The 26,137-nt window shown below is 36.6% G+C and overlaps 1 protein-coding gene across 3 annotated transcripts in view; it reads right to left on the bottom strand.

The window, feature by feature from the left end:
- Positions 1 to 26,137, bottom strand: part of SGK1 (serum/glucocorticoid regulated kinase 1) — a 104,746-nt gene that overhangs the window by 22,548 nt on the left and 56,061 nt on the right. For 2 of the 3 annotated variants that reach the window (XM_036903734.2, XM_036903735.2), the window contains one exon: positions 5,510 to 5,585. In XM_036903734.2, coding sequence (XP_036759629.1) covers positions 5,510 to 5,585 — 76 coding nt within the window. Of the gene's footprint in view, positions 1 to 5,509; positions 5,586 to 7,392; positions 7,603 to 26,137 lie in introns of those variants that run through there. The other variant, XM_057489257.1, reaches the window with a different exon arrangement.

Raw genomic sequence — 26,137 nt, 5'->3', positions numbered from 1 at the left:
CATCCTGAGCCACCTTTTTAAAAATTCTTTTGCATTTCCTTTTTATTGTCAATTTACAACTTCATAGAATAAGGGAGATTAGGAATAAGAAAGAATCTTAGTTTTGATTTACTTCAGTCAACTCTCATTTTACAAATAAGTTTCCTGGAGGCTCTCTGTCCTAAACTGTAATTCTTTTCTTATCTCTGAGCATCCCAGGTTTACACTCATCTCTATCTCCCTGTGTTCCTCATACCTGTGTCCAGCCTACCCCTCCAGGCCTATTCCTCACTCTCCATCCTGCACCCAGCCTCTCTGAGGGCCGTTTCATCCCTGGCAGAGCCTGTTTTCATTGCCCTAGTCTGCTTATCATGTATTATTTTAAAGTTGTAAAATAACTTCTCTTCCAATTTTGAAAACTATGTTTGTATTTGGCCAAATATAGTATTTTTGTTATTAAGGGAAAAAACTCCAAACCTCTTTTTCCATTTATTTTTTTCCTGTGATAGACCTGTAACCTCCTAGAAGACGGTCTTATGTATTACATATCTTGCTTTATGGGACACTCTTCTTAGGAATAATGGAAGCTGCCAAAGACTCAATATTTCAGCATGTTTAAAATAATAAAAGACATTAGGACATCTTAGCAGTAGCTACACTAAAATCCACTAGATTTAAAACATCTGCTATTGTATTAGTCTGATATAAACTAACAAAATGAGAAAAAAATGCATTAAAATATGACAAAAATAACTTAGCTGAAATTATGAAGTTGCATTAATCTATTTTTCTTGGATTTTTTAAATGAGAAAGTTTCCTGGTATTCCTTTAGCCATAATAAAATGTTCTTTAATGCTATGGAAATGAAAGATCTTAGACATGAACTGAATGATTTGGATAAAATGGTTACAAGGAAATACTGTGTAAAAATATTTTGAAAGAGTCTTGGGGAATCAGAAGAATCAGTCATTGTGAAACACTGTTAGCTCAGTCTTGAATAAAACAGCAGAAATAATGAGTAACTTGGGTTGTAACAAAGAGAAAGAAAATTCTGAGTTCAACAAAGGGAGAAACAGATTTTGTTCCAACTGTGAAGTCTCAGAAAGTTAACCTTAAGTTACTTACACAATCAGAACAAGAGAGATTGGGCTTCTCTGTGCTGAGCTGAACGGAGTCTCTAGTCACACATTCACACACTTGGCAGAAGCCCAATCATGAGGACCAGAGCTGATGAACTTGTGCTGTCAAACATAACTTAAATGCTAGATGAGCATGACTCTACGTATCTTTAAACAGAGGAGCTTGAAATGACATTTTGCTACTTGCTGGAATAAATAACTCATCCTTGAACTTGGAACCTTCTAAACCATTATAGATGGTTAAAGTCATGCAGAACTAAGTGTTTCTGCTTTACAGATCCTTGCTTAGAAAGGTGATATTTTATCTAAATGACTAGGTGACATCTAAGTTCTTTACATCTTGAGGTTTTTATGTCCAGCCATATGTCTATTCTCAGGAAGCTTATCAGTCTTGTGTCTGGAAACCCAGATAATGAAGACAGTGAATGATGAGCTTATGGTTCAGAGAGAAAACAATAAGCCATAGGTTCAGTAAGAGTATGAAATAGTAACAGTAATGACAAAGTAACATATTTTCTGCTATCCCCTTATAAACCCTACATAGATAGGGCAGAGTGACTCTGATTGGGTTTGTATAAATGACATAATTCTTTCTCCAAGTAAGGAGAGCTAACATAAATTGACACTAAGTCTATGCTAGACAAGGTTCTTAGTACCTTTACCTACATCATCTCCTTTAATGGCTAGATAATACCATACTTTGAGGGAAGAAGCAACTGCTATCTATATATAAATATGAAAGTGTTTTGCTTTTGAAGAAAAAAAATTTAGAAGTTATTTCCTTCACTTTAAAAATCTATATAATGAAGTCCTCCTTCTCCTTATATTAATTCAGTGATCTAATTTGACATAGTCTCTGAAATACTGTAATATTTCTGTAGTCCATATGTTTTCAAACTGTGATTCATTTCATTTCTACATTTAATACATAAACTATTACTGTTCCTGAATAAATATGAATATACCATTTTATAGTGATGTTTACATCCCTAGAAATTTGGATTAAATTTTAATATGTGATGAATCATTAGAAAATATAAAGAAACAATGCATAATACTGATAATATAGGGAAAATTAAATTTTCCTTCTGGGAAAAATTTGCACAATGATCCTTGACCTTTAATTTTTGCTGGAAAGAAAAGCAGACATTTTGAAAATCCCAAGAGTACAACTGCATCTTCTTGTTAAAAGCCATCTTCAAGTTAAAGCCCAGGGAGAACAACAAGGAGCTACATTTTCTTACTGGGCAAAATAAGTGCCAGTTAAAATCATGGCTCTTGCAAAAGAAACCTTACTGTTTAACCACTTCATTATCTGACTTTCTTTCAGCAAAGAACATTATCTGTTTTGCCAATAATAGTACTGGGAAAACACATTCTGAAAGTGTGGGGAAACTCATCCTACCTTGAAATTCTAATTTAAGGGGATGTTACAAGCCACTGAAGGACCAGCAATTGAAAAACAAAGGTGTGGAAACAAACAACTCAGGTTTCAAAGCCTAAAAGCAAAGATAATAGGAGAGAGCCTAAACTTGTGCAGCCTGTTTGCTTATTGTTGGAACAAATCCTGGGAATGCCTGAGAGAGTCCAACCCAAAAGTATGGATGGTAGGAATAAGGGTGATTGATTTTCTTCCTTTCTTTATTTTCCGTTTCTTTCCTGTGATGAACATATGCTCTTCTTGTATTATGATTTTTTAAAAAAATTACTTTTGTTTCTCCACCTACTATATCAGCATATGGCAATTGAGCTTGTCAGTCCTGTCCTCTGGTAGTCATGCAAAAAGACAGGAAGTATGAAAATCTAGGCAATCTCATCAGGTTTCAGGGTGTGTTAACCTTTGTGACTTCCTTACTTCAAAACAAAATAATTTTAAAATTTAACTTATATTTCTATCAACTAATGTGGACTAGTTATCCTAATATTTAACTCTAATAAACTGCATCATGAGACTATGCATTAGATTAATAAATAAAATACCCTCTGGTAATGGCTGGCTTTGTATGGAAATATTCCATTCACTGAAATATATTTTCTATAGGAAATGATGGAATCATTTTATCACAATTATTTCAGCAATTGGAAAAAGCTACCACAATAAAACTCATGCTGTGACTAGAAGCCTTTGTAAAGAATCCATTTATAGGCTCATAAATTTGCATGTTGCAAAAGGATAGCTGTGGATTTACTTTAGCTTACATTTACACTTCACAGAATTGAAGGCATTTAGGAAAAATCTTAGTTAGAGCATTGATATGCTAAAGGAGAAAGGGCACATTGCAGTGTAGAAATCACAGCAGAAGCAGTTGCATCCCTCAGATTCAAATTCTAAGCAAACTACTAATAAGAATGTCTAACTTCCTAAACCTGAGGGGTTTCCATCTCAAAGAATATAGATTCTAGTCTAGACCCATCATGGTCAAACTGATAAGAAGCAGTAAATAAATAAAACAGCCAGTGAAAGACAAGAATATTCAGGGTAGCAATAATTTAACCAATTGCTGACTTTGTATCAGAAGCTATAGAGACCAGAAGACAATGGGCTAACATCTTTAAAGTGCTGAAGGAAAAAAAAAATCACCCACTCAGAATTTCATACCTAGAAAAAATATCCTTCAAGAATGAAGTAAAGATGCTTTCATTTATAAAAGCATATCATGAAGATAAAAGAAAACTGAGAGACATCATAGTCAGAGAATCATTGAATTATAAGTAATGCTGAAAGAAGTTTTTCCAGGCTAAAAGAATAATCCCTGAGGGAAACTTGGATCTTCAAGAAAAAATGAAGAATATCAGAAATGGTGAATATCTGAATAAATACAAAAGATGTTTTTTTTTAATACATTGTACTGTAGGGTTTCTTTCATATGTAGAAGTAATATTTATGACAACAATAATATAAAAAATAGTAGGCCCAGGGTAAATGGACTGACACAAGGTTTCTAAAACAGTCTGTGAAAAGCTAGTTTTTGTAATCCCTACAGCCAGCAAGTCAATAGGCAAATTGATATTGGACTTTTTAAAGAGAGTCATATAATCCTAGAGAAGTCAGGAAAAGAAGAGCAGGCAAACAAAGAAGAGAAGGGACATGGGGAAAACAAGTAGTAAAATGGTATAGTTATATCTGACCAGGCTATTCCATTAAGTGTGGTTATACTACTAATGGGCCAAAATGATGGCATAAATAGGCCAATTCACTTTCATGTTTCTTCAAAGACATAAAACAAAACAGAACAATTTTTTTGTGATGAATGACACTGGTAATAAGTTTAGACCAGGAGCCTGGACTTTGAAAAAAAGCATCAGAGGGTTTTCCCACTGCCCTCCTCAGCCCTCCCCACTGCTTCTGCTAATAGGCATAGTCTTTGACTCTCTTTTACGAAGAGAAGATTAAAGTGTGGATTTCTCCCCTGCTGCTTCCCACAGGAGAGCCTCTTCCTAGGAAGTGTGATGCAGAACTGCGCCCACAGGCTCGCCATTTACCTCCAGGGCTGGCATTTTCTGGTTGTGAGCTTTGGGTATGTCTGCTAACTTGTTTCAGGGTCTGATCTCATCTCTCACACAGGGATAGTGAGGACAGGCTGCCCCTCCTACTTTACAGGGTTGCTGCGAACACTAAATTAGATTTTTGTGAATGCACTTTATGAAACTGTGAGGCCCAATAAGTATATTAGGTATTTAATGAGGCAAGGTGAAAGCTCTAGTATGGCTCACCCTCTTAAGTATTTTAGCTCTATCTGCCGAACCTTCTTTTTTCATTTCTAATGTCTTTAACCTTGTGTAATTAGGCCTCATGGCTCAGAGTGCTTGTGAAGAAGAATGAAAAGATATTTCCTATTTCCTATAAGGACCTACCCTATACTTTGTTTGAGCATGATTTTTAATTATACAACCTGACTCATATTTTCTGATCTCAGAAAGTGCCATTACTTTGATTCTGATTAGATTTATACTCCTGAATCGATATAATAAGTCACACCTGCCCTCCACTAAATATTCTGATGTATGACTCATCTTACATTTTTTAATCCTTTCGTTTCCCTGAAGAGAAACTGGGACCAGTGGACTTGCCTACCTTATCCTATTCCTCTGCCCTCCACTCCAAGAAATAGACTCATTCCTCTGTTTCCCCAACACTCAAATATACTTCAGAATCCATACAGCTGCATCTGATGGCATATATGCTTTAGATACTGAAAAAGAAGAGAAAATAAAGGGACTTATATTCTTTCAAAATGATTGTGAAGTATATTCCAGTCTTGGATGAGGAATAAACAACCAAACAGACAGACAAAACCAAATATTTCCCCCAACCTTTGCCTTTGTGTAGGGCTTTACTAGAGAATGCTTCTTGTATATCACAGGGCCAAAGTATATTTTTCCAATAATACCTGAATCATCATTAGTCCAGAAGGTTCTTGGGTCAGGCTTGGTCAGGATGTTGGCATGATTACATGGCTCTTTCACCTTGAAAACAAAAGGGGAAAAGAAGTGATGTGAAAAATGGCTTCACTGTTTCAGCTGTTTCAGGCCTATGGTTCTCTAGGCAAGAGTCCAAGGCTGAAGCTAACACATACAGCCTATCTGCCCTGTAACAGTCCATTTATAAAAGGTATGTAAAGTAGTTAAACACGAAAGCAAAGAGCAGGATGGTGGTTTCCAGAGGCTGTCGGGGGGGAGGAAAGGGAGAGCTGTTATTCAATGAGTGTAATATTTCAGTTATGCAAGATGATTAAGTGCTAGAGATCCACTGCACAACATTGGTCTGTAGTTAACATTACTGTACTGCACACTTAAAAATTTGTTAAGAGGGTAGATTTCATGCTAAGTGTTCTTAATATGATAAAAAAAGATATAGGAATAGATCACCATCCTATGTCTGTTAGTATATTAGAGAGGCACACAAAATATTTGATACGTAAATATGTCAGTGGTCTACATTTCAGCAGTGGAATTTTCTGGTAATGTGATATGATTTTAATTGATAAGAAACAATTTTAGAGGTAAAGTTTTCATTTAAAAAAACCCATTAAAATGTAAATCTCAAGAGAAAAAAAGAATGTGTGGGTCAATTCTATGGACCACATTTTGAGCAGCAAAACATCCTTCAAAGTTCACTAACCAGCCTCAGTATAAATTCCTTCAAAAGAATTACCTATTCCAGTAAAGTACTGCTCCAATTGTTAGAGAGTTCTTCAGAAGTCAAAATCTGGATCTTTAAAACTTTCCTCACTGGTTCTAGCTCTGTTTTGAATTACACAGAACAGATCTACTCTCTCTTTCATAAAATGATATTTCAAATATTTGAAAGTAACTATTATATCTGACCTTAGCTTCCCATTCCCAAGTAAGCTGGCCCTCTTCCTTTCCACTGTTCCTCATGAAATGGTTTTAAGTCTTTTTACTGAGGTCACTCTGTCACAGAATTCATCTTCTCTCACATGTTGGCTGGTCCTCTGGGAGCACGGTCCCAGGTAACAGCCACTCGAATAAGGAATTGGTTTTGAGACTCTTGGACTCTGCAGACTACAAGCATTATTTCCAGATATGAGTAATTAAAATGTTTCCAAGAACTTATAAATCTAATATACTATGTAAATAAAGCATGCTCTATTACTTAACCACTTTTTAGTACCCATCTATTCCAAAAAGTCCTAATTTATTTTATAGCTATGGACACATTTGGGGAAATCGCCATGTATGAGCATTCTTTCTGCATTAAGCTTGAATTATCTTGTGTCTGCAGGTGGTTTTGCTGTGCCAAAGGTCATTCCTCCAAATCTCATTTACTTATGAATGGGTCTTCTTTTTTATTAAAGTATCCGTGATATACAATCTTCTGTTGCTTTCAAATATACAGCACAGTGGTTCAACAGTTACTCATATTATTAAATTCTAACTCCCTCTAGTACAGTTACTATCTATCAACATAGTAAGATGTTACATAATCATTGACTATTATGAGTGGTTCTTTATCACTGTTTGTTTGAAAAATCTTCTACATGTTGAAGCTGTTAAATTCAGAGTCATCAAGAATTCCTTCTTGCACTTTGTGTCATTATCACGCAGCTATAACATGCTATCCTCATGATTCCCAAGCACCGAAGTAACTACAGCAAATTATCTTAAGAGTTTATATAGTATATTTTTTAGTGCACATTTATAGAAATCCATTAGTAACTATCTTTACTGCAACAGTTTATAAGCAATGTGTTAAAACTGAGTCTGTAGCTAGTAGATACTACACAGAAGAGAAAATTATCAGATGTCAAACCTGCTGAGTCTGTGCAAGACCCTTGTGGCTGAAGAAGTGACCAGCACTCAGGTCTGACTCCTGGCTGAATCCACAGTGAGTTCTTTGGTTCTTTCCTTCTTTTCTAGGGCCAGAATATACAGTAGGACATGCACCTTGGAAGTGTGATTGAAGGGGTTGAAAGGTAATGATGTAACAAGAAGAGCAGAACAACATTACGGAGTTTTTAAACATCTTTATTAGGGACAATTTCAAGTATATGTCAGAGTAAACAGTATAATAAACCTCTATGTATCTATCATCCAGCTTTATCAATTACCAGCATTTTAACATTTTGCCAACCCTATTTCATCTATCCCCCTTTTTTAGGCAGAAATATTTTAAAGCAAATACCAGACATCATGACATTTCATTTTTGATTTCTTAAGAGTGTGTTTTTAACAGATGACATTTTTGTTTTGCATAACCACATGCCATTGCCACAACTAACAATTTCAAGAATAATTGGATTTATTAAATTTTAATGAAGTCATTAAATTAATTTTTAAAAAAGAGATCCTTTAAAATTGTGAGCTCTATGAAACCAGTGGAACTTATCCTCACTTATTTAAATCCTTACAAGCTTTCTGAGGGACAGTCATCTTAAAAAATTATTTTTCTGATGGAAGTGATATTGTCTTTCAACTTAATTCTAATGCATCCCTGGAGGGAAAGGAGGGAACATTTCCCTGCCTGGTAGAATGGGAAATGTTGGCATGTGTAGGCAAAGAGAGGATGATCATCTTTGGAAGGTAATCACAAGTGCTTAATTCCTACAGTTTTGAAATTTAGAAGTACTTCCATAAGTTACAACAATATTAGAACATTAGAAAGATAGGGGCATTTGAATAAGGACAGAAGGATTATAATATTAGAAAATAGAGTGTAGAAGAATATTACATTTAGGGAGATGTCAGATGTTCATAAGTTTTTAACACACTGGGAATGAACCTGGGAATAAATCATTAAAAGTTCCACTGACATGAGAAATGTATGAAAGTCTCAATTTTCCAAAATGGTCCAATGGATGGAAAATTGGAAAATTTGTGGGATTGCTAGAAAGGAAATGGTTATGGTTATCCTTCTCTATTCCATCTCATCTTGATTTAAAGAACATTGGTCCAAAATAATAAATATACATGCATATATAAAAAATTACAAAATCACCCGTGATAAAGATATAGGGAGAATGAATCAGAACATATTGATTCTCTCTGATGTTATGTATATGCTATTTATTCGCACTGGTTTCTTGTATATGCTAAAGTTGTTAGTTCTTCCTAAAATATAATAAAACTCTCAAATTACTTGTTTCTTATTTGCCAGGGAAGTTGATTCTCTCCCACCTCAGGTTACAAAATGTTAAAAAGTAAGCAAGAATACTTTGTATCTAGGGAAATGAAATTTTGTTTCTTAAAACTATTTAGTGAAGCTTTAGAAAATGTCCCCCGGAAACTATCCCAGGATATAAAGCTATCCTGCAAATATTAATTTTGAATTCAGTTCTGTTTATCCAGGAGGAAGAAAAAACTTCTTTGATTTTTTTCTCATGGATGGGTTGATTACATCCAACAAGTACTGATGAAGCACTTGTGTAAGTCTAAGATTCTGGGCTGGTTGTTATGAGGACACAAAATAAACTCAATGAGTGATAGGACTTTACATTCTGATTTGGGAGCAGGACATAGACATCCACAAAGCTATACAGAAACTGACACCGAGTAGCTTAAATCCAATGTGAAGAATATGGTATACCTGTTAAATTTTGTCAGAATTTAAAGGAGAAAGCAATAGTGTGTGCAAAGTTGTCAAGTAAGGCTTTAAAGAAGAGGGAGGGCTTGAATAGGTTTTTAAAATATGGACAACATCTGGACTAGTGGGCAGGCAGGAGAAAGGTATCCAAAATGGGCAGGGCAAACAAACAAAGGCATTAAAACAAAGCTTAACAAGACATGTTTAGACAACCATTGGTTGAACTATTTCATGGGAATTGAAGGCTCATAGTAGAAATGATTGGAAACTAGACAGAAGCCAGATGGAAAGCTCTGAATGTCAATGTCCTTCACTCTGAGGGAATTCAAGAGCCTTGGCAGTTTGCACAGAAGATCAGAGTTAGAAGAGCTGAGGAGGGGGGAAGTCTGTTGTACATCAGAGGAAAGCTGATGAGAGCACAGTGAGCATGGAAAGGAAGGGATGGGTTTGAAGGGCAGCTGGAGTGATTTGGTAAGATTCGATGCATGACTGAAACCGAGGGAAGATGGAGGAGTCCAAAAAATATTTCAGAGCCTGGGAACTCGGTGACCAGGAGATTGTGGCCACAGCATTCCACAGCTCCAGCAGCTATCGGAGGTCCTCTGTACTGTGCTTCAGCGAGCATGGCAGACCTGCGGAGCACATGGGGCTCTTGTTCACATCCTGGGCCTGCAGTCCTCCTGGAAGCACAGAACCCCTCCTGGCTCCACCTGGGACTTACCCAGACTGTATTACCTCTGGGTGGGTAGTGGTGAGGCCTTACTCACACTATTGTGGACAGGTGGGTTTCTCTGGTTTCTATCTCCAGGCTACAGTCCTTCACACATGGCAGGATGAGACTCCACTCACATGTATTTCACTACAGCAAACATCCCATGATTTGCGAATCTGCTGTCACCAACCTCCACCCTCATAAAGATGGCAGTTTGCACAGGACAGCAGGAGTCTGGTCTAGAGATTAGTTAAGGAACCTCAGCAGAGATCACAAGTTTTACTGTTTTGGTCTCTGAGAGCTAATGATTTATCCTCATTCAGTTGCTTAACATTAATTACAGCCATATAACATGAAGCATAGGGACTATTCTTGGACCCTGATTTCAAGTAACTAGACAAATGTCTTCCTTTTATGGCTTTATTTCATTTGCATTCTTATTGGCTTTTGACATTTTTCAATGTGGCCCTTGTGACTGTGAATTGCTTAAGGCAATTTACTACCCCGACCCACTTGCTTATTTATGTTTCCTGCTCAGCCCAGCAAGCATTCCCATTTCAACCTCTGGGTAAAATCAAAAGATTCAGGTGAAATTAAGTATATTAATTTAAGTCAGATGTTTTCTTTATTCTACACCAGTAGTAAAATACAAAGGATCGGAGATTTGGGGGAACTGGAAGAGATCTTTTCTCACCTCCCTCCTTGCTTTATGGACAGAGGAGAAAGAGGACCAGAGGCTAGCTAGCTTAAGTCAGTAACTGCCTGAGGGCCAGAGTATGAGTTTTGACTGTTACATTTCAAGAAGTCATTTGAGAATGGAGAATGGTTTTTTATAAGCTGGATTTATCTTCAAGTGTAAAATTAATTCAGTGATACATTTCATGCAGTAAATATTTGTGGATAGCCTAGGTACAGTGCTGGGAGCCATGGCATAGACTAGAAGGAGGGATGTGTCCCTGCCCTCAAGGACTTATTTTCTAATGCTGGCAATCAACATAAGCTCTATGGAGCCATAAGTAGGGTGACATGAGTAGGGAGTGAGGCAATAGGTGGTCATTTTAGATACTTAAAAGGAGTCCATCCTCTCACATATTTTTTCAATAATATCACCAGCGTCAACAACCATGCATCTGTGTTTAAACATTAAAACATAAAGCAAAGTAGACACACAGATGTGGTTTGACTGGAATCCAAATTGAACTTTTATATGTTCTCTACCAATTAACCAACTCTTCAGTAAGAATTATTTGGGGACATGGAGTTTGTAGATTTTGCCTGGCTCAGAAAAGGACATGCCTATTGACTAGATCATTGATTTGGTAGGACTCAAGAGATGTTAAAGTGGCCAAAGTTAATGGATGACAGAATAATAGTATTTTGCAGGTAGAATGGATTTAACATCTGACTTAACTCAGCCCCCTTATAAAGAATGGGAAAACAGAGGTAAAGTGACTTACTGAAGGTCACACAGATAGTCAGAAGTTATTTATGTTGTTTATAATACATCCACTGTGATTAAAAGAAAACTGTGCATTTATTTAAGATCAAAATTGAAAGAAATAATTAAATGTAATAATTAAATGTGTTTTGGAGTCAGACAGACCTGGACTGTAATATGACAGCTCCACACTTGGCTATGTATGTGACCCTGGGCAATTAACATAAGCTCTCAAGCCTTAGTCTCCTTATCAGAAAAAACTGGCTAAATTAGAATTAGGGTTAAGGTTGTGGGTAGGGCTAGCACTATCTAGGTTCAATAATTGGTAGGGCTTATTATTATCCAGAGTCATACAGTCAAACAGGTAACAGGAATATAATGACTTAGAATGGAGGCTGGAAGAGATAGGATCTTTTGATAGAGAAACTTGGCTCTGTTAATTGATCCATCTATATGCAAGTAATATTAGCAAAAGTAAAAAGACTTCTTTCCAGGCATTGTGCTTGTTGAGCCCTCAGACTACAGACTAGACCTTTCTTTGCCCAGATACCTACATAACTCTCATCTCCTACAGGTACCTGCTCAAATGTCATCTTCTCAGGGAAGCTTCTCCAGACACCCTGTTTAAAATAGAATTTCTTTCTCCCTTCCTGCTTTATCTATATATCACCATGGCACTTAACACTTCCTCACATGTAATTGTCTTACTCATTTTTCTAATGGTCTCTTGTAAATTTCATGAGTCCTAAAGGAATGCTTTGCACACAGTGAGGCATTCAATAAACACTTGCTGAATGACTGAATTTTTAATTCCTAAACATTTAAAAGTGAAGACTATAATCTCACTCAATTTAGAATTGATATTAGAATTAAAGATATTAGATATTATAATCTAAGATATTAGAATTACAGGAGGTAGCTATTGTGCCAAAATGTTGTAGTTTAACATGTGTCTTTGTCTTCTGGTGTTTTAATCCTCCAGAACTCCTGGTATTGGGGTATGGAAGTAATTTAGAGTGAGGTTAACTCAGAGTGCAGGCGACCCTTGAACAATGCAGAAGCTAAGGGTACTGACCCCCTGTGCAGTCAAAAATCTGTTTATAACTTTTGACTCCCCCAAAACTCAACTCAACCACTAATAGCCCATTGTTGACTGGAAGCTTGTCCAATAATATAAACAGTTGTTTCACACATATTTTGCATGTTATATATATTATATATTGTATTCTTAACATAAAGAAAGCTAGAGAAAAGAAAATTTCAAATTGTGACAGATCTCCAAAATTTTTTCCAGTATACTTATTGAAAATAATTCACATATAAGTGGATCTGTGCAGTTCAAATGCATATTGTTCAAGAGTCAACTGTAGGCAATACTTCCATGAATAATAAAGAGTGAAAGAAACTACTCTCCAGCCTAGCCTGACATTGCCATTCAAATCATTTTTTTTCTTTGCATAATGATGCAGAAAATTATTGGAAAACATTATTAATGACTGGCTGTGTTCATCTTTCAGACTATTATCTGTGACTACAATACAGCATGTGGCTGGGAAAAGCAATCCTCAGCAAAAAAATCCTGTTTGCATAGATTCAGGCTCAAGTCAATAAATTATTTGGATTTTTCCATGAATAGTCTATGCCTAAGCCATGACTAGGTCTTTCTTTCCTCCAATTAAGTCACTTTTTTCCTGTTCTCAATCATAGCTACACATTACAATGAGAAACCTAAATGAATATCAGTGCTGGGATCCCACGTAAGGTGAGAGGGGACTGGGGTGTCAGTGAATTTTTTAACTCTCCAGGAATCTCTAACATGTTTAAACCAACTTCTACCAACAGAAGCAATAGGGATTAAGTGGTATTTACCCACTGGGTGCAGGGAAGAAACTAAGTATGTCTGTTTCAAGGTCATTGTACCATATAAGGTTAATATAAAGAATGATTCCCAGGTCTAAGTTAAACAGTGAACAAGCATCCACCCTTAGGCTTTATGGAAGAAAGAGAATGTTTTGAATATCTCATTGAAAGTGACAATATATTTTAAAATATTTTTCTCCTTGAGCTTACCTCCAGAAAGACATTTGATGAGAGGAGGAAACCAATAGGAATCTGGATCTGGATTTTATGTGAAGTTCTAGGAGAAGTGTTCCTACTACTTCCCTATACAGAAGCTATGGCAGGAATTTGCGATGATAATTTGCTCTATGCTATAATTCTTCATGTTTAATTGCACTTTAATTAAAAAGACTGATATTCAATCTTCCAATAAAATTTTAGCCATGGAGCCTAAACTGTCTAATGCAATTGCCAATGAATGCATAGTTTCTTTTATCCTCTGTGAATGGAACTAGACATCTCCATTTAAATATCTGCTGTTTTTCTCATGCAGTAGGCTAACTGTACAGTATTTAATGGTCTACAGGTCTAAAAACATTTCTTATATGCTTTGGCTTGCACAGAGTGCTTCTGCAAAACCAGTTAATAATCTGGCCATCCCAGGAGTCCAGAATGTTGACTTAACTTTTTACAGAGGTTCCCAGATGTGCTGGAAGACTCACTCAGTGGATCCAGCCAATAATTTTTTTTTTTAGATTTTATTTGACCTTTCTTGTATCTGATATTAAAACATGTTAAAAACAATACCTGGCAACTATGAAATGCATTTTTCACATAAGCAAAAACATCACAAATACATCTTTTACAAAGTTTTGAATGGCAGAGATGGAAGGTTTTCATTGCGAAACTGGGTTAGAAGTGAGCCAAGTTAATCATACATTTTGACAATGATCCTTCATCCAACATCTCTTTGGTATTTAGTGGGTAGGTCATTAGGCCCATGGAGAAATAAATGGGAGAATGTCCAGGGAATGAAAAACATATATATAACATATGGAGAGATGGATAATTTTACTAAGCACTGAATTTCAACTTTAAGAGGTGCAGGTTCTGACCCCAGCCATTTTACTTGAGGGAATTAACTTCTGGGAAGTAAGCAGAATAACAATGTGAGTCTGTGAGAGTTCCAAGAAAACCATGCATTAGTTGATACACTTTGCAGGTATTTTCCATATTCAGCTTTACTTTCACCTTTTCTTTCTACCTGTTCTTCTTTTTGATTTATTTTTCAGTGGTCCCTAGGAAATCCTTACATGTAGTGAGTTTGCATTTTATCATTCCTCATAGCACTCTTATAATATTTATGAAATATAATTGTGGATCCTGTCTTCAGTCAAGGATTAAAGAGACGTCCCAGATATTTAAATGAAAGAGACTGCTGCTGAGGGGTCACTGATGCTACATTTAGCTGTCTTAAAAACGTAAGTGAGCACCACTACAATCTGGTATCGAAGTTTTTCCTAGACCTAGACTTTCAAGCATTTCAAGTCACACTATATTTAAGCATAATAATTACTAATATTTTTATGGAGTGTTTACAGTGGGCCAAGCACATTTAATATCTCATTACTCGGTTAATTCTCAGAGCAACCTCTGGGCACTCTTGTTTCTCTTTTGGGGTAGAGGGAGGGGAAGTGTGAACAAGTTAGTCTTTAAAATCTTATCCAGGGAGGTGACATCAACCAAATGGCAGAGTGGGCACCTCAAGGCTCCTGTCCCTGGACAGAGACATCAAAAGAGCAAGCAGAAACTGTCAGAAGATTTAACCGAATCTGTTACAATTCTGGAAAAGAGTCAAAAGTTTACAGCAACCAAATGAAGGCTGAATGGAGAAAAGGGGAGCGGCAACGTAAAAATGGTAGGAAAGCTTTGTGGTGTTTTTATTGTCCTTACCCCCTCCCTCCCTCCCCAGCCCAATGGCAATCTCTCAAAAAGCCAGCCCCCATGACACGCCCATTCCTAGTCGCTAGCCCTGGAGTGGCTGTCTCTTTAAACCTGTCTGGGAGCTACCAAAGGGCTGATGCAAGTTGCTCATCACTCAGCCAGGCCAGGAAAGCACCAGGTGTTGCTGGAGAACCTTGTGAGGTAGTAAACAAGCTGCAGCCTTCTAGGGTAAAAGACGACGCCTAATGCCAAGGAAGAAAAGCATGCCTGTTCTATGTGCTTCATGCTAACTCACTCACTTTATGCTCACAGCTTCCCTATAAGGAAGCAACTATTACCATTGTGTCCATTTTACAGATGAGGAAACTAAGTTAACTTGGAAAAGGTCAAAGAAGCTAGCAAGTTCAGGCTTTTAATCATTACACCACAATGCCTTCAAATATATACATCCTTGAAGTCAAATGACTTAGTTTATAACTATAGGAAATGAGTATATTGATAAAATCTTACTTGAAAATTTCATTTGCAATTTATTCCTTTTAATTTAGGGCTAATTTATGCCTTATTAACCTGTTCAAAAGAGAGGAAAGAATGGAATTCATTCTTGATACCATCAGTGTTTATTTTCTTCCCAGAGGGTGTAAAATATATTGCTATTTTAATTATTAGTTTGTTTTTGAGGGGGGAAAAAAAGATGAGAAAATAGTATACCCTTTCACAAAGCAATGGTTAAAAAGTAATTAGGGACAAATCCCCATTTCCAGGAAATGCAAATGAAAAAGGCCAGAGTGCAGCAGAAAAAAAACAAAAATATGTAAAACAAAGCCTTTTTATTGCTTATTATTTATAAGTTAGATATTCCTAGACTGTAAACACTGTTTAAGAAGGGACTGTGTCCTGAGTTATTCACTAGTCAATTTCTGGTGGTTTAGCATGGTGCATACTAGCATGGGCCATAGTAGGCCAACAACTGCTACTTTTTAAAAGAATGAAAGATAAACCATGGTTTTACTTTTATATATATCTTACTACAACTCAGTTCTGCTCAAAAGCAGAAGAGTGTCCTGGGTAAAGAGCTATAGGTGGTTGCTTATGTCACCTTCTTTTCAATGTATCCCAAGATCTCCCATGGGGAAGTCCAAACGCTGTTTATAAAGAGCACGAAAATTCAGTATTGTACCTGCTACGGCTAGTTGCTTCAAATCACTGGGCTGCAGAAGAAAGATACTAAAAATAGATTTAATGCAAGGCTTTGTCTCACGTGTACTGTGCTTGTTAGTTATCTTGACTTGGTCCACAAACCTCCCTTACTCCTTCCACTGCGTATTTTAAGTTACCGAGAGTAAACTTGTAGTAAACCTGTCACTCTATCCTGCTACATTTACTCTATAACCATACAAAAGTGTCAATTCCATTTATAGTGGTCATGTATCTTAAAGAAAATGGAAGGTGATCTTTTCTGAACATTCAGGAAAGTAATCCATTTTTTTTAAACTAAGTTGATTTTTGAGGGAAAAGGCAATTCCTAATTATCTGATGATGTACCTGAGGAAGACCTGTCACCAGACCCACATCCTGTAACCACTACCACCAGTTTCTCTTGGGTTTTTCTGAAATTGCCCAGGCATGTCCGCACAACATACACCTGCAGTGATTTCTTCTGTGTGTGTGTGTGCATTCGCACACACATCTCTGGGTTTTGTTCTTTGTAGAGACTAGCAAGAATGAGGCCCCAGAGTCAGGAATAAGGAAATCAGGTATAAATAAAAGGGAAGGTTTATTTAGAATCTTTGTAATTTCTTTCCTGAACTCACCGCTTCCTTTTTTAACACCTTGTTTCCCAATTAAAGCCATTAAATAGTTTGTATGCAAAAAGGTATTTAGTTCAAGGCGTAAGAGTATAATGTGATGATTAACAGGACTTGACCTTGCAATACAGCTGCTGAGTAAGGCTGGAGGCCAACAGCTCAGAACACAGCTGTTTGTTTATGCAGCTCTCCTCAAAATGAGTTAGACTGCAGCCCTTGATGTTATAGAAAATCTGCCTCAAAGATGACTAAGGCAGATTAGAATTTAAGCAATGGTTTATCACTGTACTCCTCAAGTCATCTAAGCTACTTATTGAAAACTTAAGTCCCAAATCCTTTGCCCATGTATTTTAAACAATATGTATTTGACTCTTCCCCTTACAATAAGATAAGCAATGATGTTATTTGGTTAGAATATTCATGTTTGAAAAGAAACTGATATTCAGAATAATACACAACACTGATTTTTCAAATGGCAATATTCAATGTTGGCAAGGTGTTAGTAAAACTGGTAATCATGTAGATTGCTCATTGGAATTTAATTTTTAAAACATTTTCTGAAAGCTATTGTAATGTATTTTCAGGGCTTTAAGATACTCAGTACTTTTATCCCACTTATCTGATTTTAGGTTATTTACCCTAAATAAATGATTCATAAATCTATATGTACAAAACATCTTAACATTATTAATAATTACAAAACACTGGAAGTAACCTAAGGCTTAAAGGGGAAATGATTGCATAACATATCCACTATGTTCTTGGTGCCTCTTTAGAGTTCTTAATATGAGAAGAAATATTATTCATATTATATTAAATGAAAGGAATCACAATATAAAGTTGTATTTTAATGTGTATAGAAGACAAGTTAAGCATGAAGCAGTATTTATTGTTTTACTATAGTGGGATTATAGGTGCTTTTCTTTCCTACTTCTTCAATTTTTAATAATATTTTTGTATTATCTTCATAACTCAAAAATGATCTAACATCTATATCTGTAAATATATCATTTGTCTATCTGCCTATTTATTTTAGTGCAAACAGAATAGTTTTGTCCATATCTAGGAGATGGAGTAGAGGGATGAATGTTCCAATGATTGGAAAAGGCCCTGATATAAAGTATTACTATAAAAAATATGAAAAAATGATATAAATTTTGAGGCTACAATCTCTGACTTGTTTTTAGCATGGAATGACTGATGAACTTGAATGCATGTGTACCCCACCTCACCTACAGTTTTCAATTCAAGGTTGGTGTTCTCAAGTTTTTCTGGACTTGTGCATAGATAAGGCTCTTTAGTACCAATCTATGATATTCATTTTGTGTCATTGGGAAAAGGGGGACAGGGAGTGTCAAGCTTCCCCCATGAAGATTTTATTTTCAGTCCTATGGGCCTCAATCATTATTTCTGATGTCTAGTTTCCCCATGGACCTGGTTCTTTCCCAAGACAAAGGAAAATTCATATTCCAGGTCAGCACTTTGTTGAACTTCCCAAAGACAAATAGCGAATAGGCCAGGCAAGGTTATCACTTCTGAAGGCCTGAAACTTCAAAGGATTAATCAAATTAATTAACTACAAATTGCTGCTCACTTGCCTATGTTGTAATTATTTTCCACCAGCTTTCCAAAAAAAGGAAAACAATAAACCTGGGACTCAAATATAATTCAAGCAGAAATAGCCTAAAACATTCCTAAAAACTCTAAATTTGTTTATAATCACACTGATGCCAAACTAAATTGGCATAGTTATTGTACTAGTATTATTATTATTTTTTTTTGGCCAGAAACTTGCTGGAAAAACATAGAACTGGAAAATTCATCCAAGATTAGACAGAGGGAAAACATTATAAAAAATATTAAAGAGAAATACAATAAAACTATTTTATCTATAGTTATAATTTTTATAAATGCTTCTTAGCAAATCTACCTATGTATCAGTGTTGGCATTAAAATGTTTACTCTGTATTGATATCCTATTTGAAACCCATCAGTTGTATTAAAAGCAAATCCAAATCTAAACAAACCAAAAAATGCTTTGATTAATATTACACATAAAAAGACCAATATACAAATAAATGTAGAATGAGAATATGATGTGAAGAAGCTGTTAGATAATCTCAACTTTGTATTGTCCTGAAAGGTGAGCTCTGCAGTCCATATTTAAAGACTGCTTGGAGAATGGGAATTTAGAAGATAACCACAAAGATGGCGAAGTGATTCAAGTGTTGGAAAATAAGACCAATGAGGAGAGGTAAATGGGACCATTATTCATTTTCTTGAAGAGAAGGCCAGATGGCAGCTGGATACATTCTTTGAGCTTATAGAGCTTTTTATAAGGAGGTGGCTGGCTAAGAACACTGAGTATAAAACAAGGGAAAGCAGATTGGGTTTGAAGGATGAAGGCTTTGCTTAGACAGAGTAAGAGTGTTTAAATGTCAAAATGAGATAGATGCAGGTTGAGGTTGTGCAATCTGGCATGGTATCTTCTTTGCGTGGCTCTGCCCAAAGGTGACAGATGTGCTCACATCTGTTCTAGGCCTAAGATTCAGGTCCCTGGAGAGAATCTTCTTAAAGTCAGGGAGTTAATGTAAATTCTGAAACCAAATTAACTGAACACATTAAACACAAAGAGGAGAAAGCAACTAAGATCAAGATGAAAAATGTGGCTCCAAACCCTTTTGAGAAAAAAGACAATAATGGAATTACTTAAAAATAATAAAGTTCATTATAAAAATGTTTAGGGAAGTTTTGGAAGGAAGTGGAAAAAATAGATATTTTAAAAAAAGAACAAGATCAAATGTTTCACCTAAACTCTAAAGTAGGTATTTCTAATTAACTTATTTTTCTAAACATAACCTTAGGAATCATCACTTCAAAACATGGAGAGCTTAGGTCAGCCTCGACGGAGGCCGTATGCTCAGTCTGTACACGTTTGCACAGGGCCACATGTGTGTGAGGCTCCTTAGTTGGAATTATCTGATTATTCCATTGGTCTCTGACTTTTCTGTATGAATTTTAATCTCTAGTGAAAGGACTGTAGTATTGGCAGGTTTGTCCCAAAATAGACTGTGAGTCAGTTATGAAGGAGGGATTCCAGGAACTAGAATTTAAGAGTGAAGATGTTTAAAAATTTACATGACTCAGTTCCAACATATTTTACATACTATTGGGTACTTTCTCTTCCTATAATCGCTTCTATGTTTCATCTGTAGAGTTTTTTATTTCCATCAATAGCCCTAGAAAAGTGATTTTTAAAAAATCATTCAGAGATGGTTATTTTGGGGTTCCTTGCCAGCAACTCAGATATCTGAAAGAGCCTTATTCTCAGTATTGAATGTTAATGGATTTTGAGATCATTCTGCTCATTGCAGAATGGAATGGCTTGATACTCGATGAGTTTCAGTTCTCCCCTGTCAAAAATCAGGAGGCTATTAACACTCAAGTTCTCATGGGATTCAGGTAAAAGCCATTGCTTCTATTTTCACTTTCTCTACCCATCCCACCTTCATTATGGCTGAACAGCAAAGCACCCAGAGCCAGCACCACCAGCACTGCTGCTGCAGTATTTATAAATGAACTCATTGTTGAGTGAAAACATTCCACTTGTAGAATTCGTTTTCATTGGCTTCATTTTCACAAAGTAAATGCAATCTCCTTTATATACATTATTTTTAGGAAGGTGTTTTTCTACTATTTTGTTTTCTATTAGCTTTTTCCCCCCTGCCCTATGCACAGTCTGACTCCACTGAAATAGCTTGCCACCAAAAAATTCTCTTCTCTCAAAAGATATACTGAAGAGAGTAAATAAGTATGTGTTCACAATCCCAGAGATTCTAAATTAGAATAAAGTTGCCATTGAGAATAACATATAAATAATTCACATAACTTGCAAAATTTTACACACTTGTAAAAGTGTGAATAGAAACCTTGTTCCCCAGTATGACAGCTCTTCAATTTATATGATTTAATAATTCTGATTTGGAGTACAGTTCTGGAGTCTAGAAAACCCTTAAAGAGATTATCTGTATCTCTGGGAAAGGATTGTTTTCCAGCTGGAAAGATAATCTTTCTTCTATTCTCCCGCATAGAAAAGTAAATAACTGACTTCCTGTCTAAACACACCTGGATTATTTCTCATGAGAGTAAGAAATCATTTGATTTATGAATTAGAAAAGTGGCCATAAGGTCTTTGGGAATCATTGACTTTAGATGTAGGAAGGATCTTGGAAATCTGTTTTAAGTCCTTCATAAGTGACAAGAATTGCATATGAAAACCGCTTTTGAGAAGCCAATTAGCATTAAGAGTGAGGTAAGTTTCCTTTCAGCTTAATTACTTCTATATAAAGAACTTCTAATTTCTATATAAAGAAAGGGAATTCTGGCAACTACTTCCCATATGGCAGAAATCCAGAACAGACCCAAAACAAAGGAAGGAGGGGCCAAAGCCAAATGAACGACATGAAAACTTTTTTAAAAAGTGGTACTAAAGAATATTAATTCTCTCAAAATATTCCCAAAGCCAGTTAGTTTTTTTTTTTAATTCCCTTAAAACTTTCATGCATCAAAAGATGTTCCTGAGATACTAGCATGGAAATAATTAGAACTTTTAATTAGTACAACTGGGAAATGAGGCAGACCAGCCTTAATAAGTTGGATCTCCAATCTGGAACACATTAAAACAAAAGCTCTTTTTTTCCCCTAATATCAAAGTACATCCTACTGATGAACACACAAAATGAGTTATTTTGCAAAATGTAAAGAGTATAATTGGATTAAGAAAGGAGATACTTTGGAACTCTGAGACCTGGGAATTGGATTGTCTTAGATGTTCACCACTCCATTTCTAGAACACATTGCTCATACAGCAGGGTTTTAACTACTTAAATCCTAAACATCTTTAAATACTGCATAATGCCTATTTTGAGGATCAAAATTCAAAATAAAAATTATTAATATTAGAAGCATGCTAAACTTTTCTGAATATAGTCTAACAGCTGGATACATACTTGTCAGGAAGACAGCTGCAGCCATGTTACTCTAGATTGACAGTAGCAAGCACATCTGGAATCCTAATGATCCCAGGAGCTTTGCGGCCTTTGGGCGACAATCATCTGTGCAAAGGAAATCTGGACCAAGTGTCCCACCCAAGAGAAAGAACCTCATTGTGCTGCTATAAAAAGCAATCGGCCCTTCTTCCCTCTGGTAACACGTGAGCTCATCAACTAGTGAATGATCAATGGAAATATATGTGCAAAGAGTGTTCACTAACAGACTTGGATCTAAAACTAGGACGATCTGACAGTTAAGAAAGAGGGATATATTGGGGAAATAATTCCTTTTTTTTGAAAGGTAATAAGCAAATTCTGTTACCTTTATCTAATCTTTCATCAATTTCTGCTGATAATGTCAGTTAATGGCTCCTCCAGGCCTCAATTCTTTATCTATAAAATGAAGGGGTTGGGCTTTATGAATTTTATGGCCCCTTCTAATCCTAACTTCTGATCAGCTTCTGAATTTACAGGATATAGGCTAGATACAGAAAGGAAGGTTTATTGAGGAAAAGAAATGACAGGAAACATTTCAAGGTGGCTCTAGGAGAGAAAGCGTGTTACTTGACCTCATCAAGTCATCGGGGGAAGAAGGCGGCACTCAGAGATGACCTCTCAAATGATTATAAATGGGTTTTGTAATCCCACCAGCAAATCAAACCACTGTCACCCCTGCTCTAAACTGTCTACAAACTATGAACAGCTTGCTGGATCCACCCCACATTAAACGCACTGTGGGAATCTCGGGCAGATGGAGGGAGAATGTACAGCTTCAGCAGATAAGGATGGTGTCTGCCTCATGAAGAGCAGCGGTGGGGGCACGAGGCTGGAGGGCACGAGGGAAGAGAAGGGCAGGGCATCGTCAGCGAGAGAAATCAGGGGCAGACAGCCTCAGTAAGGGGTAACGCTTCATCAAGGGTTCAGATACTTGGAGAAGTAGTTTAGGGTATATGTGAGGTCCTACAAATGGCCATGCCGGTAGCTTGATGAAACGGTGGAGCTAGAGAGGCATGGAGACAGAGTCTGAACATCTATAAAGCAGAGAAAGATATTTTGGATCAGCTAAATATGGCTCTGAATTCTGGTTCTACCACTGAATACCTTGTGTATCTTTGGACATGTTAAATAATGTATTTTACTCATTAGCTGATTGGAAATAATATTTATTTCTTAAAGCAGTTGTGGAGGTTACACGAGATAATGCATGTTGAGTGTTAAAGACATTTACTGGTGCACAATAGATATTCAAAAATATGGTAGTTATTATTACTACTCTTATGGTTATTGTTAGCAGAATCATAAGTATGAATATTGAATTTGTCTAGACTGTTGGTGAGAAAGCAGAGAGGAAAATTGTTACATCAGGCACCAAAGAGATTAAAGATTAGGAAGTGTCTTGGAAGCTGTAGGTGATGACAGTATAGGGCACAGTTGAGTAAAGGTAGGGAAGTTCTCGAAGGCCAAGTTAGAGAGTACCCGCCAAGCTCTTGGCCTCCAGATGGAAGAGGCTGGAGAAGAAGTCATTTCCACCTAAGGGTGTCAGAGAAGATGTGTCATCTTTAGTAGAAAGTGAAATCTCAACTAAGGCATCCTTTTCCTGCAGCTGTTTCTTTAAGAGATGTTGGGTCCAGCGTATCTGGGGAATGCTCAGGTTCTTCCCTCTTGGGGAATCACAGAGCACATTGCCCAAATGAAGGCTCCGAGACATTTAACCTGCCTGTTTCAAAACACACTTGGCCAACAAACGCTCTTTAATATATGGCACATACTACAATCTTGCAAAACAAGATGAGAGGGCTGGGGGAGGGTTTTGAGGAAAAGTTTCATAATTTAATGGAGTTTTATGGACAGAAGTCTCAGAAGATGCCGTGGAAAGGGGAAGCCAGGGGACTAATTGTGCCACTGAGTGAGAAAAAGGAAAACCAGAGATGAGTGGGATTAAAACTCCAAGAAGGGATGGAGTGAGCTGACGGGACTGCCGCGTGCTGGTTCTCAGGAACAGTGTGAGGAACACGGTGGCAACAGGGTGCACTCTTAATCGAGATGTCTCTCTGGCTCAGTGTTGAAACGGAACTTTGAAATAAGGCATAAGAGTGAGGTTGATAGGTGGCCTGGGCCAGTTGGGGAGCTGCTCTGCACATGTGAAACTTATCCAATGTTGCCTTAATGCCCTTTGAATATTTAGACTTTATTACACCTGCATACCAGTCTGTTCTTGAGTATGAACTAGATTATACAGCAACAGTCGGAATGGGTATTTCAGTTCATGATAACCTTAAAAAGATTGTCATCAATATCTTTCCTTATTCAGCTTTTTGCATCAATACCTTTGATTGTATGGAATGTATTCACTCAACAGTGAGTTCATTTATAAATGCTATGGCAGCAGTGCTGGGGATGCTGGCTGTGGGTGCTTTGCTGTTCAGCTATAAGGAAGGTGGGATGGGTGGAGGAAGTGAAAATAGGAGCAATGGCTTCTACCTGAATTCCATGAGAACTTGAGTGTTAATAGCCTCCTGAGATTTGAGAGGGGAAAATTGGAACTCAACAGGTAGCAAGCCATTCCATTCTGCAATGAGTAGAGCTACCTCAAAATTGTCATCAATACCTTTCCTTACTTAGCTTTTGCCTTCTGATTTAGGAAGTGAAGAATTTATAATAATGGGTTAGTATGAGAAAAATAGAGAATATGTGCCATCTTTCATATACTAATGGTGAAGTTTTATACCTACTGCCTGAATGGCCTATTAAAAGTCAAGTTAAAATTATCACTGGGACAATCCATTATACACCAAGTCACGGCTTTGTTCTTTTCATTGTAATTTACAGTTTCAAAGTACAATCCTTGAAGACATTCGAACAGTAGTAGATTTCTAATCTATATTTTTCATTAACTCTGCACAAAGGAATTGTACTGTTTGGTTTATTCTCATAAAGCTCAAGATGTTGCTCATTGATATAGAGAAAATTGTTATTTATATTTTTAAAATCCTTTTGCATTTCAATCTTTATCTTGTCTTTTGAAATAAGTGTTTTATGAATTAGGTGTAAGAAAACTAAGTCTTAGTGAGATTAAAATTTAAAATAATAAAGTCAGGCTTGAGAAAACTCAATACAATAAAAAACTCTAGGAGCTGTGGTTTTTGGCCATAATGATTTAGTCTTCTAGGCAGCAATTATCTCCTAGAATAAAGACACACCTGCCTGAGGTGCCTCCTGCTGCGAAGACATAGAGAATCTGCTCTTCCAGAGGGGGCTGCAGGTCAGTGGGATAAAATGTCAGCAGAATTATTTTTCTGTGAGATCATTTCAGACCACAGTATGTCTTGGGTAAATAATGTGTGCGGTTTTGTTAATAATTGGTATTCAGAGGCACTATAACCTTCAGAATTGGGGGTAGGAATCCTAGAAGTTTTGCCCTAGAGAAAACCAACTTGAAAATCTTTCCTCCAGTTTTCCTACTGGTTTAGCTCGAGACTCAAAAATGAGACATAACAACTGGGACAAGAAATAAGTTGATAAAACACTTTGATTAATAAAAGCTCAGTAACTCTAGAAAAGTTACACTGACACAAGTTCATTTAGTAATATACTGACTTTGCAATCTCTACTTCCTTGTTTAATTGTCTTTTTGCTGAACAAAGAGACACAGGACACAGTCCTATGATTCATAAGTATAGTAGCCAATGAACACAAATTAAAAAGGAAAGAGAAATAGCACTGTGCACATAGTTCAGAATCACCATGTAATTTTCATTGTGTAGACCTGTTTGATTTCTTTTGGGCCTGGGAACCTAAGGTGGAACTTGGGGGCAGAGAAAGCAGAGAGAAATGAAATTAATGTCCATACATCGTCTCGTTAAACATCACGGCATCCTTGTTTAGTTTGTTTTTATAGACGGGGAAACTCAAGGATACAGATGGTCTGCAGGTCAGAACAGGGCTTTTAACTGAGATCTAACACCAAAATGATGCTTAAAACATACATGGGCCAGGGATAATTTTTTTAGCATATTGAATAATATCACATTGTATGCCCAGAGATAGGACGGGCTGACTGGAATGTTTAGGGGTTCTTGTTCTTTCTTACTGCCCCTTCCCGTGCTTGTATATCCTCTCACTCCCTATCTCCTCCTACTCACCCTCCAACACCACCACCCACGGTAGAGTAAATTTGTTAGCC

This window comes from Manis pentadactyla, chromosome 12 (genome assembly GCF_030020395.1).
Source record: "Manis pentadactyla isolate mManPen7 chromosome 12, mManPen7.hap1, whole genome shotgun sequence".
In the NCBI taxonomy this organism is placed as follows: domain Eukaryota; kingdom Metazoa; phylum Chordata; class Mammalia; order Pholidota; family Manidae; genus Manis; species Manis pentadactyla.
The sequence above is the reverse complement of the archived record's forward strand: the minus strand, read 5'-3'. Positions and strand labels throughout refer to the sequence as shown.